The sequence below is a fragment of the Dictyostelium purpureum genome, assembly GCF_000190715.1.
Source record: "Dictyostelium purpureum unplaced genomic scaffold DICPUscaffold_535, whole genome shotgun sequence".
NCBI lineage: Eukaryota > Evosea > Eumycetozoa > Dictyosteliales > Dictyosteliaceae > Dictyostelium > Dictyostelium purpureum.
The window spans coordinates 1-15,910 of NW_003519869.1; the positions used below are offsets into that span (position 1 = coordinate 1).

Consider the following 15,910-nt stretch of genomic DNA (forward strand, 5'->3'; position numbering starts at 1 on the left):
TAATATTAATTACTTTAGATATTAAAAAAAAAAGCTTTTTTTAAAATATTTTTTCTTTTTTTTTTTTTTTAAATTCTCATACTAAAATAATTTTTCGTTTATTGTTTTTAATTCTCATACTAAAATTTTCGTTTTTTCTATATTATCAAATCCACAAAAAAAATTTAAAAAAAAAATAAATAAGAAACGCGTTAAAATGCAGTTTTTTAATTAAAAATATTTTTTTTTTATTTTTTTTATTTTATTTTTTTTTTTTTCTATTATTTTTGATTATTAAATTTAATAATTTTTTTTTTATATTATTATTATTTAATTAAATTATTAATATTATTGTTATTGTTATTGTTATTAGTTACCAAAAATAAAAATAAAATAAATTGTTTCAATTTTTTATTTTATTATTTAAACAAATCACCTTTGATAATAACACACTTTTACTCACACACAATCCAACAAAAGCAAAGACAACTAATAATATCAAGTATTTTTTATAAGGATAAAATATATATTTTTAAATATTTTTATCACTTTTATACTAATCAACTCACCCCTTCCACATATTTTAAAATAATTTTATATTTTTTTCTGTTTACTATAAAAAAAAATAAAAATATTTAATTTATAATTTTTTTTGTTTTTCTTTTAAAAAATAATAGTATAAATTTAAATTTATAATAAATAATAACACAATTATAAATTAATAATCTCGTGTTTTTTTTTTTTAAAAATCCATTAATTTTTTCAAAAAAAAATATCCAAAGCATAATAAATACTGCAATACAATAAATTTATTTTATTTAAAAAAAACCAAAATAACCGACTCAATTAAAATTTAAAAAAAAAACACAACAATTAATTAAAATTTAATCAAATAATTTAAAAATAATAAATTAAACATGGAAGATAATAAAGAAATACTTATCAACAACAACAATAATAGCATCAGTAATATTACTACTACCAATAATAACGATAGTTCAGATGGCGAGTTAGTCATTGAAGAAAAAATTAATAGTTTCGAAAATAATTCGATTTTAAATAAAACTACCACAACTACCACTACAACTACAACTACTACAACCACATCAAATAACAATAATAATTTATCAAGTAGTGCAAATAATACCAGAGTTATTAAATCTGCCATTGCTTCGGTTGACGAAATCGTAATGAATACCATGAAAGAGGCCACTAAATTAATTCCACAAAGGGAATACGCTGAAGAAAAAGAATTAAACTCAATTGAAACCAATACAACCACTACAACTACCACTAATGCTCACGAAGACGAAAAGTATGTTTTTATTACTATTTAAATTAATATATAATTTTAAATTTACATATTAATTTTTCATTTTACGTAAATTTTTTAAAAATTTTTTTTTTTTTTTTTTTTAATTAATTTTTTATTAATATTAATTTTAAACAGAGAGATTCATTTAGTTGCTAAAATCCTTTTAAAATTCTCATCCAATAGTGTTCCAAATTTATCAGAAAGCTCACCAGCTGTTTTAAATACCAAGTTGAAGGATAGCTCAAATTTGGTCCCATTTGGATCACAAGATTTAACATCAAGTGTAAATACAACCGGTAGTTTTGATCTTAGTGCCAGCACTGGTGATTTAGCCGGCTCTTTATCATCAAATAAAAAGAAAAGACAAAGAACTAGTCCAGAGCAATTAGCTATTTTAGAACAAATTTTCGAAACTGATAAAATGCCATCACAACAAATTAGAGTTCGTTTAGCCAACCAATTAGGTATGTCCTCAAGAAGAGTACAAATTTGGTTCCAAAATAAACGTGCTAAAGTCAAGAGAGGTGGTCCATTCAAAGATGAAGAAGGTAACGATATCTATGGTGCTGATGAAGATATGATTGATGAAGATGATGATGAAGAAAACTCATTAACAATTGACGAAGGCAATACCATGACATCATCACCACTTAACAACTCTTCTGATAATATTGTCCCATCTATTTCACCAATACTTTCCTCAACTGGTCTCACTTCACAAACTAATAACAATAATAATACTCCACCACATCTTCAATTAAACGGTGCTACACATAATCTTAATAATAGTTCACCAGGTTTAAATACTTTAAATTATCAAATTTCACAAACATTTAACAAGGTTTCTTCCTCACCACCATCACCACCATCAATGGTTCCTTCACCACACAAAAATAAAAAACCAACTTTAATAACTGGTTTTAATCAATTTAATAATAATAATAATAGTGGTAATAATAGTTTTAATAATAGTAATAGTAATAATAGTAATAATAATAATAATAATAATAACAATAATACATTATTTTCACCAATTAATTTAAATGCTACATCATCATCTTTACCATCAATCTCACAAATTAAACTAAATTCCAGTTCTAAACATATTCCAAACGATAACGATTTTAATAACAAACAAAATAACTTTTCCGATTTTTCACCATCATTAAAATTTCATAATGTGATTAAAAATAATTAAAAATAATTTAAAATATAATAATAATAATATGCGTAAAAAATAATCATTCCAACCAATAATAATCAATTTAGAACAATTTTAAAAATAATATAATATAACAAACAACGACAATTAAAATTTTAATAGAGTATATAGTATATATATGCTCTATTTTAATTTTGGTGTAATGGTAAATCACAATATAACCTTGTAAATTTAAATATTTTTTCTATATACAACATTGGAAATATTTCCAGTTTTTTTTTTTCCTCTCCACAACCTTTTTTCCTCCTCTATTCTTTTTTTTATTATTTTTTTTTATCCAATAAAAAATAAAATATGTAATGGATTATAAAAATAAACAAAAAAAAAAAATAGAGTTTCTCTATAATATAATATATATAAATAAAACTTTTTAAAAAAAAATCAAAAAAAATTATATATATACTAAACATAGTTATATAATTGGTTTATTTAATTATTTATTTTCTTTTTCTTTTTCTTTTTTTTTTTTTTGTTAAAAATTAATTTTTTATTTTTTTTTATTTTTTTTTTAATTTTTTTTTTTATGATTTTTATATTTTTTTTATATTTATTTTTATTTTATAACACACAATGAATTCATTAAATTTAAGCGAAGATGTTTTAAAAGGTGTAGAAACCTTATCAGACGAAAAGTTAATAGCAGAGAATGTATTTAAGCATATTATCGATTGTTGTTTTCAAGTAATTTTAAAGAGAAAGACTGAATCAGATTTATTTGGTATGTTAAATAGATATAATAACAAAATAATATAGAATCTTAATAAATAATAAAAATAATTAGCAATAGTGTTCTAACAGTTTGTTTTTAATTAGAAAATAAAGCAATATCAAGTGTTGATACAATTGCATTAAAACAAACATATTCAGCTTTTATTGTATTTATCCTTGAAACAATGAAGATTAATTATGACCAAGCATCAATAAAGTATGTAAAAAACAATTAATTAGTGGTTTAATAGTGTGTTGTAGTAAAGTAAATATTAATATTGAGTTTAAAAATATTATATTATTTTAGAAACTTATTAGAAGAGCATAAATTATCACAAAATAGAATCGACTTTATTTCAAATTATTTTAAAGAGTATAGAGTAGCAATTAGAAAGGTATTATCAGTAACCAATTTCCATTTCCCACACATTATTGATGTTAATTGGAGATTAGACTTTTTCATGAAATCAAATTCTGTAGAAAAATTAAATCAACCAGTTTACATTATAAATTTAACAACCGAACAAGAAGAAAATATCAAAGGTAAAGTTCAATTTGCTTGTACTTTAGAACAACTTCAAGATTTGGTATTCAAATTAAGAGATGCTCAAAAACAAATTGAAAGATCTTCAATTAAATCATAATAATTTTAATAATAATAGTAAATAATAATAAATAATAGTAATAATAATAAATAAAATCTATAACTTTTTTGTATATATTTAAAATAGCTAAATTTATTAGTTTTGTTTGTATAGAATAAATAATATATCTATACCAAAATTATTATTTTAAATATAATAATAAATATTAATCATCCCATTTTATTGATTGATCAATATTTGAAATTGAAACAGGATTTTTTTTTAAAAAATATCAACGGGGTTTATTACTATAAATACTATAAGTGTTAATTTTAATTATTTTTTATTATAATTAAATATAAAAATATTAAAAAATATTAAATTTATTTTTTATATTTTTTTTTAATTTTTTTTTTTAATTTTTTTTTTTTCATTCATTTTTTAAACACAGACTCCATAATTAATTTTTTTTTTATAGTTATTTGTTTATTGCTACATAAATTTTTTATATTTCATTTTATAATTTTATATATATATAAAAATCCTTTTGTTTGTTTTATTGTATAGTTTTGTTTATGTGTAAATAATGTTTGGATCAAATAAAAAAAAACAAACTGGTTCACCAACAATACCAAATAATACTGGTATGGAAGAAGAACCAATTCCAACAGTAGATTTCAATCAAATTGATAAGTTGTTAAATTCAGATATTAGGGATGATGACATTCAATTAACTGATGCAGATTTAGAGGATCCAGAATTATTGGCACAATTAAGTCAAATAGAAGGTGATGGTATTCCAAAACCAACTCCAAAACCACTACCACACCCAGTGTCTAAAACTGTCACAGCCACCACAACTACAACTGTTAAAAAAGCAGCTGCTACACCACAGCCAAAAGTTAAAACTGAAGAGGATGAGTTAAGGGATTTAATGGATTTCGATAACGATACAAATGATATTAATAAAGAAGAGGATATTATTGATCATGTAAATATTTTTATATATTGCTCTTTATCTATAGCTACATAAATATTAACCATGTTCTTTTTTTTTTTTTAGAAATTAATCAAAAATTTAGAAGAGAGACTAATATTTTATAGAAAATGGGCAGTTTATTCAAATCAACAAGGTGATAGAGCAGAATCATTAAAATATATGAAGGCTAGTAAGCTTATAGAGAGTGCATTAGAGAATCTTAAAGAAGGACTTCCAGTTGAGACATCTACTTTACCACCACATTTACCATTACCACCACAATCACAATCACAACAACCACAACCACAACAACCACAAACACCACAAAGAGTAGCAACATCAACACCAACATCACCAAAACCATTACCATCACCACCAACACCACAAAGAGTTGTAAATAAACCACCACCAATTCAATCACCAAAAATTGAAATTTTATCAAAAGAAACTATCGAAGCAGAGGAAAGAATTCAAACATGGGATTTAATTGAAGAGGACTTTAGAAGAAAGCATTATAATTTAACATCAGAGGCAGTTAGATTAAGAGATATCGATAAAATTACAGCCATTCATCTCTTAAAAGAAAGTAAAGGTGTTCACGCCATTATTGATCAAATTAATATCAATCGTAAATTAGGTTTGAACCCACCACCATTCCACTTTGATGAAAAGACTACAAGTACAGAAATATCATTCCCAGATATTAAAGAAAATGAAATGGTTATAAAGATTTCAGATGGTGTAGATTTAAGCAAGGCTCTCCACGGTGATTTTACAATTAGTGGCGAAATTCCATATCCATCACCTGAAACACCAACTAAATTCCAAAGCAATTCAATTGGTTTAAATGATCCAAATTTTTCCTATACAAGCAAAGTTCAAATCGAAAGAAAGAAGACACTTCAACGTTGCTTAGAAAAGAAAAAAATGACATTGGTTTTCTACTCAACCAAAATGTTTTTCATGAAGTCTGTAGTTGGCAAATGCGAAGTTAGAATGGCCGATCTTTTAACAAAATGCGAGTTTAATGAAAAGGTCCCAATCTTAAAAGATGGTTCAAAGAAAGAAACAGGATCATTTATTAATGTAAATATTAGAATGAGAACTCCATTGCTCCAAAAAGAAATGAAAGTTGTTAAAGAAAGGGTTTTGGTTTTAGATTCACCAATTACAATTGATAAATCACCACAACCATCACAACCACAACCACAACCACCACAACCACAACAAACACAAGAGCAGCAACAACCACAACAAACCACAACCATTACCACTAAAAGTTCTGAAACCATTACTACTAAACCAGATAACCCAACAACCTCAACTACCACATCACCAACTGTAACCACTACAACAGTTACTGCTCCATCTCAAGAAAAGCCTGCAGAGAAACCATCAGACAAGCCAGCAGAGAAATCAACAGCAAATGATAATGATAAAACAGACGATGAAGAGGTTGATGATTTAGATAAAGTAGTATCGAATGACGTTTTGGAAATGATTTTAGAGACAACAAAACAACAACTAGCTTCTCAAGGACCTAAGCAAGATTTATTAGATAGAAAACAGGCTGTAGAACTTAAACTAATGATATTAGAAACTAATGTTTCTGCAGGTATTTTAACAATGGATGCATATATGGAACAACTTCAAAAGGCAACAGCAAACGATATTAAATTAGCCATAGAACTCAAAAAGAAAGGTAGACAAGACTTGGCTGTTAAATTAATGCAAAGAGTATCTATTATGAAAAAGGAAATGGAGGGAGGTGATGAATAATAAATGAAAAAAAAAAGAGAAAAAAAAAAAAAAATTAAAAATAAAAATAATTATTAATTTAATTATATACAATAATAAATAAAAGTACTTACTTATAATAAATAATATAATTTACCATATTTAAAAAATAATTTTACTCTCCCAATTTTTTTTTTTTTTTTTTTTTTTTTTTTTTTTTTTTTTTTTTTTTTTTTTTGGGGAAAAAAAAAAAAAACCCAAGGTTTTTTATAGTTCTATTATTAGTATAGTATCTTTATTTAATTGTTGGGGAGAAAAGAAAGATAAAATTTGTAACCTTTTTTTTTTTCCCACCAAATTTTTTTTTTTTATATGTATCTATATATTTAAAAAAAAAAATTGAATTTATTTAAAAAGATTTTAAAATAAAATTTATAAATAGTGTAATCATTAAATTAAATAAAAGAGATTTTTTTCTCTTTAAGAGGAGATACCTGGTACTCTAACTAAATTAATTGGGTCATATGAGATTAATATTTCATCGCTTGATTTAAAAAAAATAATTATCAGTACTTTACGAAAAAAAAAAATAATTAAAAAAAAGGAAAAAAAGAATAACATATATAAATAATATCAAGTCTTAAATTTTATCCTTTTGAAAGAGAATTAAAAAATTCATAATCATAAACAAAAAGATTCAAAAAATTAAATATAAAATTAACTTTCAAACCTTTTTCTAATTTTTTTTTTTTTATCTTCAGTGTTTAATTTAAAATTTTAATTTATAATAGATCAATTATCAAATTATTTTAATTTCATTTAAAATTCACACTTTAAATTAAAAATTTTTATTGATTTAGGATTGGACACAGATAAAATTTTTTATTATCATTTTAATACCATCGGCCAAAATACAAAAACAAATGAAATTTTTTAGTATGCAAATTTTCATCATGATGATGTTATTCATTATTGTTTGTTTACTTGGGAAACACAAAATGGCAAAACCATTATTTTTATTATTTCATGTCGCATAGTTTAAAAATAATTTTAAATAAATATCAGTGTTGTGGGTGCAGTTTGCAATTCGAGTGGATTGGGATGTTCATATTTTTGAAACATGTGGTATGTGTGTGTTCAAAAAAAAAAAATAAATAGTATCTTTTTATTATTTTTTAATTTTTTAGAAAAATACAATAAAATATTATATAGATATTTGCATTTGGATAATTAAATAAAGGGTTGCGAGTGTGTCTATTTGTTTTATAAACATCACATAAAAATAATAATAACCAATAAACTTTAAAATTTAAATAATATCTATATCTTATTTAACTTATTTGAGTGGTTATATTAGATTAGACCTGGTCCACCAAGGTTTAATTCTGAGGGTTAAGATTGTGAACACACCTTTTTCCTAAACACATTTAAAAAAAAAAAAAAAAGAAAAACCCCACACACTTTTTTAAAACACACAACCACATCCAAAAACATACAACCAATTAAAAAAAAAAGATAAAAAATAAAAAAAAATAAAAAAAGACATACTACAATAGAGAAGATATATAATATATATAAGCCCTCTTTAATTTTCATTTTCATTTTCATTCTGATAAAAAAAAAATAAATATCAAAAAAAAAAATTTTATTAAAAGAAAAAAAGAAAAAAAAAAAAAGTTATAAAAATTACAAAAAAATTTATAAAAATTAAGAGACCAAATCATATATTTGCCAAGTGAAATTTTGAAAAAAAAAAAAAAAAACAATTCAATATAGGTTCATACTTTGCTGTGTATAAAGGTTTTAATAAAATAAGAGATTTTATTAAAATTATAATAATAAAAATAATGATAATGATAAAAAAAACTATCCACCCAATTCTTAAAGAATAATTAAAAAGAAAATCAATAGTTTTTTAATATGAAAAAAAAAACTCATACACCAAAAACTATTGAAAAAAACAACAGTGCCAACAACAATAACAACAACAATAACACCAACAACAACATAGCTCCTTAACTAAACCCCATCATCTGTATAATGGGTACTTCATCCTCACTACATTTTTTAAAAAAAAATTTTATCAATATAAAAAAAATTAAATGTGATGTTGTGGAGATTTTTTTTATTATAATAATTTCAAAAAAAAAAAAAAATTTTAAAATTAAATATTTTTTATATTTCAATCAATCAAAAGAGATTTTTTTTTTTTAAAATCACAAATCAATTTAAAAAAAAAATAAAATTTTTTTTTTTTTTTATATGTTAAATTCAATTCTTTTTAGTTCAAATATTATTACTGACTTTTTGATTTTTAAAGTTTCTAGAGCTTTTAAATTTCGGTTTGGTGTGTGTGTTGATTGTTGATATTTATTTTTAATATTTGCAGTTAATTAATAAATAACATATAAAAAAAAAATTGTGGGTCAAAATTTTTTTTTTTTTCATAAAAAAATTTACCACACTCCTTTTTTTTTTTTGTAGTATTTACAAATTTGCTGTTGGGGTTGTTTTTTTATGAATTACATCACCTTAAATCACAAACTTTGAAAAATTAAAATGGGCAGAAAAGATCTCTCTTGTTTATTGGAGAGTTGATATTAAAATTCCTATAAAAAATATGATTTATTATTTTATTATAATAACAATAAAAAAAATAATGTTGAGTGTGTATTAAATGTTTTTTTTATATACAATTTTATATCATGTATCCAAAAACGATATATGATCTGAAACACATAAAGATTATTAAACTATGGGAGTTGTTACTATTAATAAAATTTTTATTATTCTTTATGATATCTTATCATTAGAGGGAATATCATAATCGAATTGATGTTATTTTTATTATTATAATTAACAACAGTTAACTAAAGGTGGAATTATAGTTAAATCCTCTTTAATCTCTATTTTTATTTTTAGTCAAATGCAACCAAAAATAAATAGTATGTAATATTTTTCTTTATATTTTTTTTTTTTATTTATTTTTTTTTTTAATTTTATTCCTTCATTTAAAATTTTTTTTTTTTTTTTTTTTTATAAATTGAAAGTAAAATTTTTTTCTTTTTTTCACCACTATCAATCAATAGTAAATAGAAAAAGTAAAAAAATTAATTGTTATAATTTATTTTTTTCACATAAACACCGGATACACCACATCGTTCAATAGCAACAGATATATAACATATAATAATATTTTATTTAAATATTCAAATAAAATAATATTTTTTCTTTGTTCATATTCTTTTTTTATTTTTAATTTTTTTATTTTTGAACCCTAAAAAAAAAATAGTTTTTATATTATTTTTTTTTTTTCCCTAAATATTTTTTTCTCTACATATAAAATAATTTTATTTACGTATAAATTTTTTTCCCCTATATAATTTTTTTTTCCCCCATTAATTTTTTTCCCATATAAAATTTTTTTTCTACACATATAAATAATAAAATGTTTCAACAATCAAACTACAACAGTAACAGTACACCAGAATTTTTAGTAAATCAAAATAATTTTATGTTTTTTAATAACAACGCAAATATACCAGCACCACTCCCATCAAATAAAACACCATATAAAAACAACTCCACAAATTATATAAATAATAATAATTATATTGATGAAAATAATATTATAAATAGTTTAAGCAACTTAATAAATATCAATAATAATTATAATACAAATAACTATAATAATAATAATAATAATAATAATAATAATAGCAATGACTTTAATGTCCCAACTTTATCCCCACAAATTAACAATGTAGATTTATATTCATCACCTGTACAAACTTTAAATAATACTAATAATAATAATAATAATAACAATAATAATACACAACCAATTGTCACTTTTCCACAATATTGTTCATTAAAAAAATGCGAATTATGTAAACGTGGCCAACCACCACTTTTATTAAAAACACCAACATGGAGTTCAATTATGAGAGTTGTATTTTTTACTCTTCATAATGAATATCCAGATAAAGAATATTTCTCACTTAAAACTGAAGTATATGAATTTATGACTTCACATTGGGAAAGACTATGTATAAATAGAAAAAGAACTGACAACTGGAGAAAACAAATTCAAGATATGCTCTCACACAGTAAGAATGTATTTGAATCTGGCTTAGAGAAATTAAAACAAAACGGCTTCTGGAAATTAAGAACCATCATAGATCCATGGGTTATCAATGAAAAATTAGATTCATCTGTAAATTCATCACCATCTATGTCATCTAATAATTCATCACCATGGAGAAAGAAAAGAAACCATGAAGATATTGAAGAAAGCGGTAACAATAATAATAACAATACAAGCGGCGATAAAAAATTAAGATGCTCAAACGAATCTGTTTCACAAGTTCCATCATCCCCATTAAGCGACCAATCAGCACCCGAATTAGAATCATCATTAAAAGAAATTGACCAAATTTTTTCTAAAGAGATCCAATCCATCAGATGCGAAACTAAAAAATTTTTTAAATTATTACCAACTATTAAAAAAGATAACGAAAAATTAAAATCAATTCAACAAACCCTTTCATTATTTGAAAATCGTTTAAATATCTTAGAAAAAGAAAAAGAAAATATTAAAACTTCATCGCCATCCCTTTCTTACCCATCATCTCCACAAAATTTTTGCGAACCATCATCCCCATTACAACAAACCCCATCATCTCCATCCCAACCAAATTCAAGAGCTACATCTCCATTACCACTTCAAAGAATAACTAATCCATCAAACTGTACAACTAATAATAACTCGAATCAAAAATTATTTTTTATATAATGTAAATTAAAATTTTTATAAAACAATTTTTTAAAAAAAAAAAAAAAAGAAAAAAAAAAAAAAAAACCCTGCAAACTATTTAATAAAATTTATTAAAAACAAATATTTAAAAACTTATTTATTTATTATTTTAAACAAAAAAAAAAAGTCTTTTAAAACTATTTATTTATTTTTTTTTATCTGTTTCCCAAAAAAAGAATTAACTTAAAACAATAATTTTTTTATTTTTTAAATATTTACAAAAAGTTTTATTTTTTTATTTTTTATTTTTTTTTATTTATAAAACAATCAGTTTTATGGTCAATTATATAAGTGAATAGTTTTATAGTGATTATTATTATTGTTATTGTTATTATTTATTTAAAGTGAATTCCATTAGCATGGAAAGAGTTTAATAATTTCAAAAAGTCATTGATATCCATCTTTGACGAACGATTCTCTAAATATTCCATATCTGATAAAGTTTTAATGATTAAATCTTTCATTTGTTCATCACTACCATCGGTACCCATTTTACCTGAAACTGCACAATAGGTTTTATAATTTTGATTTAATGTTTCAATGACACTACCAACACGGAAAATACCTGATAAAGTTTTATTTTTTCTTGAAAAGCATAATTTTACTAAACCATCCCATTCGATAAAATTAATTGGTGGTGGTGGATTGAATGGTTCGATTTTAACAACTGCTGACTCTACTTTTGGTGGTGGAAGGAAATTGTTTTTACCTACTTTCATTAAATGTGTTACTTTTGATAAAAGTTGTGTATTAACTGATAAACGACAATATAAACTATCACCTGGTTTTGCTGCTAAACGAAGAGCAAACTCACGTTGAAACATGAGAACTGCCGTTCTAAAAATTGGTCTATGTGCTAATAATTTAAATGTTAATGGTGATGAAATCTGTTATAAATAAAAAAAGTATATATTAGTACAAATATATCTATGAATATATATATATGATAAACATTGATATATTTAAATACATACTTGATATGGAACGTTAGCTACACAAACATCAAAATATGGTAAATCAACTTTTAAGAAATCACCTAAAATAATTTGTAAATGTTGAGCATATGGTCTAATATATAGATAGATAAAAATTAATAAAAATGAACCTAAATGATTTTAACATAACCTATAACCTATAACCTAATGATACTTACGAGGCAGCAACTCTTTTTTGTAATTCAGCAGCCATACGTGGATCAACTTCAACTGCAATAACTTTTTTACAATTTTCTAAAAGTTTCATTGTAAGATTACCTGTACCTGGACCAATTTCCAATACTGTATCTGTTGATTTAAGTTGAGCCTTTTCGACAATAGAATCGATAATTAATGGATTCTTCAAAAGATGTTGACCATAACTTTTATCTTTAAAAAAAAAAAGTTAGACACTATATAGCGATTTGATTTTGGTTTGAAATTAAATAAATAAATACTTACTCATTTGAAATTCATGGTGTCTAGCTGCTGTATTAGATTTAGTTTTATCAACCTTTGTTGACTCTCCACCGATTTTAACTGGCTTAACCATTTTATATTATTTACTTAGTGTGTATGTGTACTACCTTTAAAAAAATTTTAAAAAAAAGTTTTTTTTTTATTTGATTATAAAAAATTAAAAAATAAAAAAAATAAAATTTAAAAAAAAAAAAACGAAAAAAAAAAAAAAGAAGAAAAAAAAAAAAAAACGAAAATAATAATAAGGTAGAAGAGTTATTATTTAAAATATATTACTAAACTATATAAAATAGTAATATATGAATATATATAAAAACAATCTTGTTTTTTTTTTTATTTAGAATATTTTTTTTTTCTAATTATCAAAATTATTTAAAAAAATATTTAATTTTGCATTTGATTTAAAAATTTCCAATAATGTATTAGTTTTTTGTTTATCTAAAGATAATAAATAGCTTTTGTTCTCAGAGTTAAACAATGATTCACATAACATTACAAAAGCATCCATATTAAGTGTTTTGTTTTCTATATAATGTTTGTTGAATAAACAAATAAAATCAATGAGTTGTTCACATTTTAAGTGTTTGGTTAAAAAAATTGAAAACTCCATTTGATTTTGGTTTGTATTGCCGCAAAGACATAAATAAGAGTACCAGATCTCTAGCATCATCTTGGTGGAATCAGAGCCATTGTCACTTGAAATTAGGCTTGGAAGAGTGTTTAAATAATAGTCATTGATCATTGATAAATAGTAGTCTTTAAATTTATACATTTCATTATTGAGGCTTGGACTAACTGCTTTATAGTATTTGATCATATGTTGATATTGGGCGAAATTTGGGGTTTTAATTGTTTTATATAATTCTTTTAAATGATTTGTAAGGGTTGGAATGAAGTTATTTACGTTGTAGTTGATATATAGGCTCCAGAAACGTGAGATATCTTCATTGCCGTCAGATACGATAATTTTGTTTGGTAAGACCACTGATAGATAGCATGTTAAAAGTTGTTTAATTAATTCGTCGGTTACAACTTCTGGGTATCTTTGATTTAATGGTAATACATATCTATTTAATAAATCAATTTTTGCCTTGCATTCGTTGTTGCCAGTGCATTGAAACATTCTTAATAAAATGTTTTTAACGTCATTTTCGGTAAATTTTTCTATATCTTTTGGTAAAAATTTAACGAAGTTGTCTAAGGTTTCATATTTTACGGTATTTACATTTGTAGATTGTGTTTGGGTTTGGGTTTGAATTGGTGATTGTGAAAATGAAGCAGTTGATGAGGTTGATCTTGATAAACTGTGTCTTACTTGATTCATGTTGTATTATTATATTATTATATTATTATATTATATTATTATAAAGAAAAAAAAAAAAATTATTTTATATTTTAAAAAATGTATATTAGTTTATAAAAAAAATTTACAATATTTATTTGTTATTTATTATTATATATATTATTACTATTAAATTAAATGTATTTATTTTATATTTATTTATTAGTTGTTTGTTTAAGTTATTATTATATTATTATTATTATTATTATTAGTATTATATTGTTATTGTTGTATTAAAAATTTTTATTTGCGCAGAAGAAATATTATAATATTTTTTAAAAAATTGTATATGTACAAAAATATTATATATTGAACAAAAAATTAAAAAAAAATTAATGACCTTTATATTTATTTTTTATTTTTTCAAACTTAAAAAATTAAATTAAATTAAAATAATTTAAAATTAAAATTAATTCTTAAATAATTTCTGGAATATTAAAAAAAAATAAAAAAAAAATAAAAAAAAATTAAAAAAAAATTAAAAAAAATTATTTTATTATTTTTTATTTTATTTTATTTTATTTTTTATTTTTTTTTTAAATTTAAGTTATTTTTTGAAAACCTGTGTGTTTATGTGTGTGTTTATGTGTGTTATAGTGTGTGGCTATTTTTGTTATCATGATATTAGATTCAATATTGAACAACATCATCTATCGATAGATTATAAAAATAGTGTTTAAGTTTATGATAATGAAATAGTTTTATATATTTTATTAAATTATTAAATTATTTGATTATTTGATTATTTGATTATTTGATTATTTGATTATTTAATTATTAAATCATTAAATCATCACTTAAAGTATACATAAAAATCAAGATGAGTGCACCATCATTGTTTTATTTTATTTACTTCCAAAAAAAAAAAAAAAAGAAATTCAATCAATCATTGTTATAACATTCGAAGAATTTCCGTTCTCATAATTTTTTTTTTATATTTATTATTTCAATGGTATCATGAAAACTAATCAAGAGACTAACAATTATTTTCTGCAATCATGGAAGCATCATAATTCATTCCGTAAGCTTTCTTTTTTTTTATTTTTTTTATTTTTTAATTTTTAATTTTTAATTTTTAATTTTTTTTTTAATTTTTTTTTTATTTTTTTTTTTAATAACCATTTTTTTATAATAATTAAAGAAAAAAAAAAAAAATATTTATAATAACAAATTATATATAGATTTATATAAATAAAAATTTAAAATCTTAAAAATATAAATAGAATTCTATTTAAAATTTCTTTTTGTTTTAATTGAAAAAAAAAAAAAAAAAAAAAAAAAAACAAATTTTAAAAAAAAAAAAGTACCAAAAAAAAAAAGGTTCCAAAAAAAATAAAAAAAAAAAAAAGGGAAAAAAGAAAGGGGGGGGCATAAAAAAAAACAGGGGAAATTTTTTCAAAGAAGGATTATAATTTGGCAAAGTTTTATTTAAAATTTTAAATTTTTTTTTCCAAAACCCAATTTTCCAAAATTTTAATTTTTAATTTTTTAAGGTTTTTTTAAGGTTTTTTTAAAAAAGGCCCCAACCCAAAAAAAAGGAATTTTTTTATAAAAAAAATTATTTTTTTTTTTTTTTTAAAACCCCCAATTATGTCTTTGAAAATTAAAAAAGTTTTTCTCCACCCCCGGAGGAAATTTCAATTTTGGACCGGTGGGAGGAACCGGCCTCAAATCCTCCAAAACCTGCCCCTGGGCGGAAATCCAAAAAACCCAAAAACTTTTGGAGAATGGGGGCTTAAAAGGGGGGGTGGCCTTTTGGGAACGGGGGTTGAAA

The 15,910-nt window shown here is 22.3% G+C and overlaps 6 protein-coding genes across 6 annotated transcripts; 4 read left to right on the forward strand and 2 right to left on the reverse strand.

Annotated features, from left to right (window-relative positions):
• Window positions 1-896: 896 nt before the first annotated feature.
• DICPUDRAFT_159280 (uncharacterized protein) lies at window positions 897-2,492 on the forward strand (the record flags this gene model as incomplete). The annotated part of the gene is made up of 2 exons (XM_003294254.1): window positions 897-1,294; window positions 1,430-2,492. 2 exons carry the CDS (start codon window positions 897-899, stop codon window positions 2,490-2,492), a joined length of 1,461 nt encoding a protein of 486 aa, XP_003294302.1.
• A 594-nt stretch (window positions 2,493-3,086) lies between these two features.
• On the forward strand, window positions 3,087-3,868 carry DICPUDRAFT_43230 (uncharacterized protein; the record flags this gene model as incomplete). Its single annotated transcript, XM_003294255.1, has 3 exons — window positions 3,087-3,234; window positions 3,330-3,441; window positions 3,532-3,868. The coding sequence occupies 3 exons, from the start codon at window positions 3,087-3,089 to the stop codon at window positions 3,866-3,868; spliced, it is 597 nt and encodes a 198-aa protein (XP_003294303.1).
• Window positions 3,869-4,269: 401 nt separating this feature from the next.
• Window positions 4,270-6,572, forward strand: DICPUDRAFT_99916 (uncharacterized protein). Its single transcript, XM_003294256.1, has 2 exons — window positions 4,270-4,799; window positions 4,872-6,572. The coding sequence occupies exons 1-2, from the start codon at window positions 4,395-4,397 to the stop codon at window positions 6,564-6,566; spliced, it is 2,100 nt and encodes a 699-aa protein (XP_003294304.1). The 5' UTR covers window positions 4,270-4,394; the 3' UTR covers window positions 6,567-6,572.
• Window positions 6,573-9,972: 3,400 nt separating this feature from the next.
• Window positions 9,973-11,319, forward strand: DICPUDRAFT_159283 (uncharacterized protein; the record flags this gene model as incomplete). Its single annotated transcript, XM_003294257.1, has 1 exon — window positions 9,973-11,319. The coding sequence occupies one exon, from the start codon at window positions 9,973-9,975 to the stop codon at window positions 11,317-11,319; it is 1,347 nt and encodes a 448-aa protein (XP_003294305.1).
• Window positions 11,320-11,675: 356 nt separating this feature from the next.
• DICPUDRAFT_84787 (uncharacterized protein) lies at window positions 11,676-12,867 on the reverse strand (the record flags this gene model as incomplete). Its single annotated transcript, XM_003294258.1, has 4 exons — window positions 11,676-12,227; window positions 12,315-12,408; window positions 12,494-12,704; window positions 12,777-12,867. 4 exons carry the CDS (start codon window positions 12,865-12,867, stop codon window positions 11,676-11,678), a joined length of 948 nt encoding a protein of 315 aa, XP_003294306.1.
• Window positions 12,868-13,051: 184 nt separating this feature from the next.
• On the reverse strand, window positions 13,052-14,439 carry DICPUDRAFT_93196 (uncharacterized protein). Its single transcript, XM_003294259.1, has one exon. The coding sequence runs from the start codon at window positions 14,116-14,118 to the stop codon at window positions 13,150-13,152; it is 969 nt and encodes a 322-aa protein (XP_003294307.1). The 5' UTR covers window positions 14,119-14,439; the 3' UTR covers window positions 13,052-13,149.
• Window positions 14,440-15,910: the final 1,471 nt, after the last annotated feature.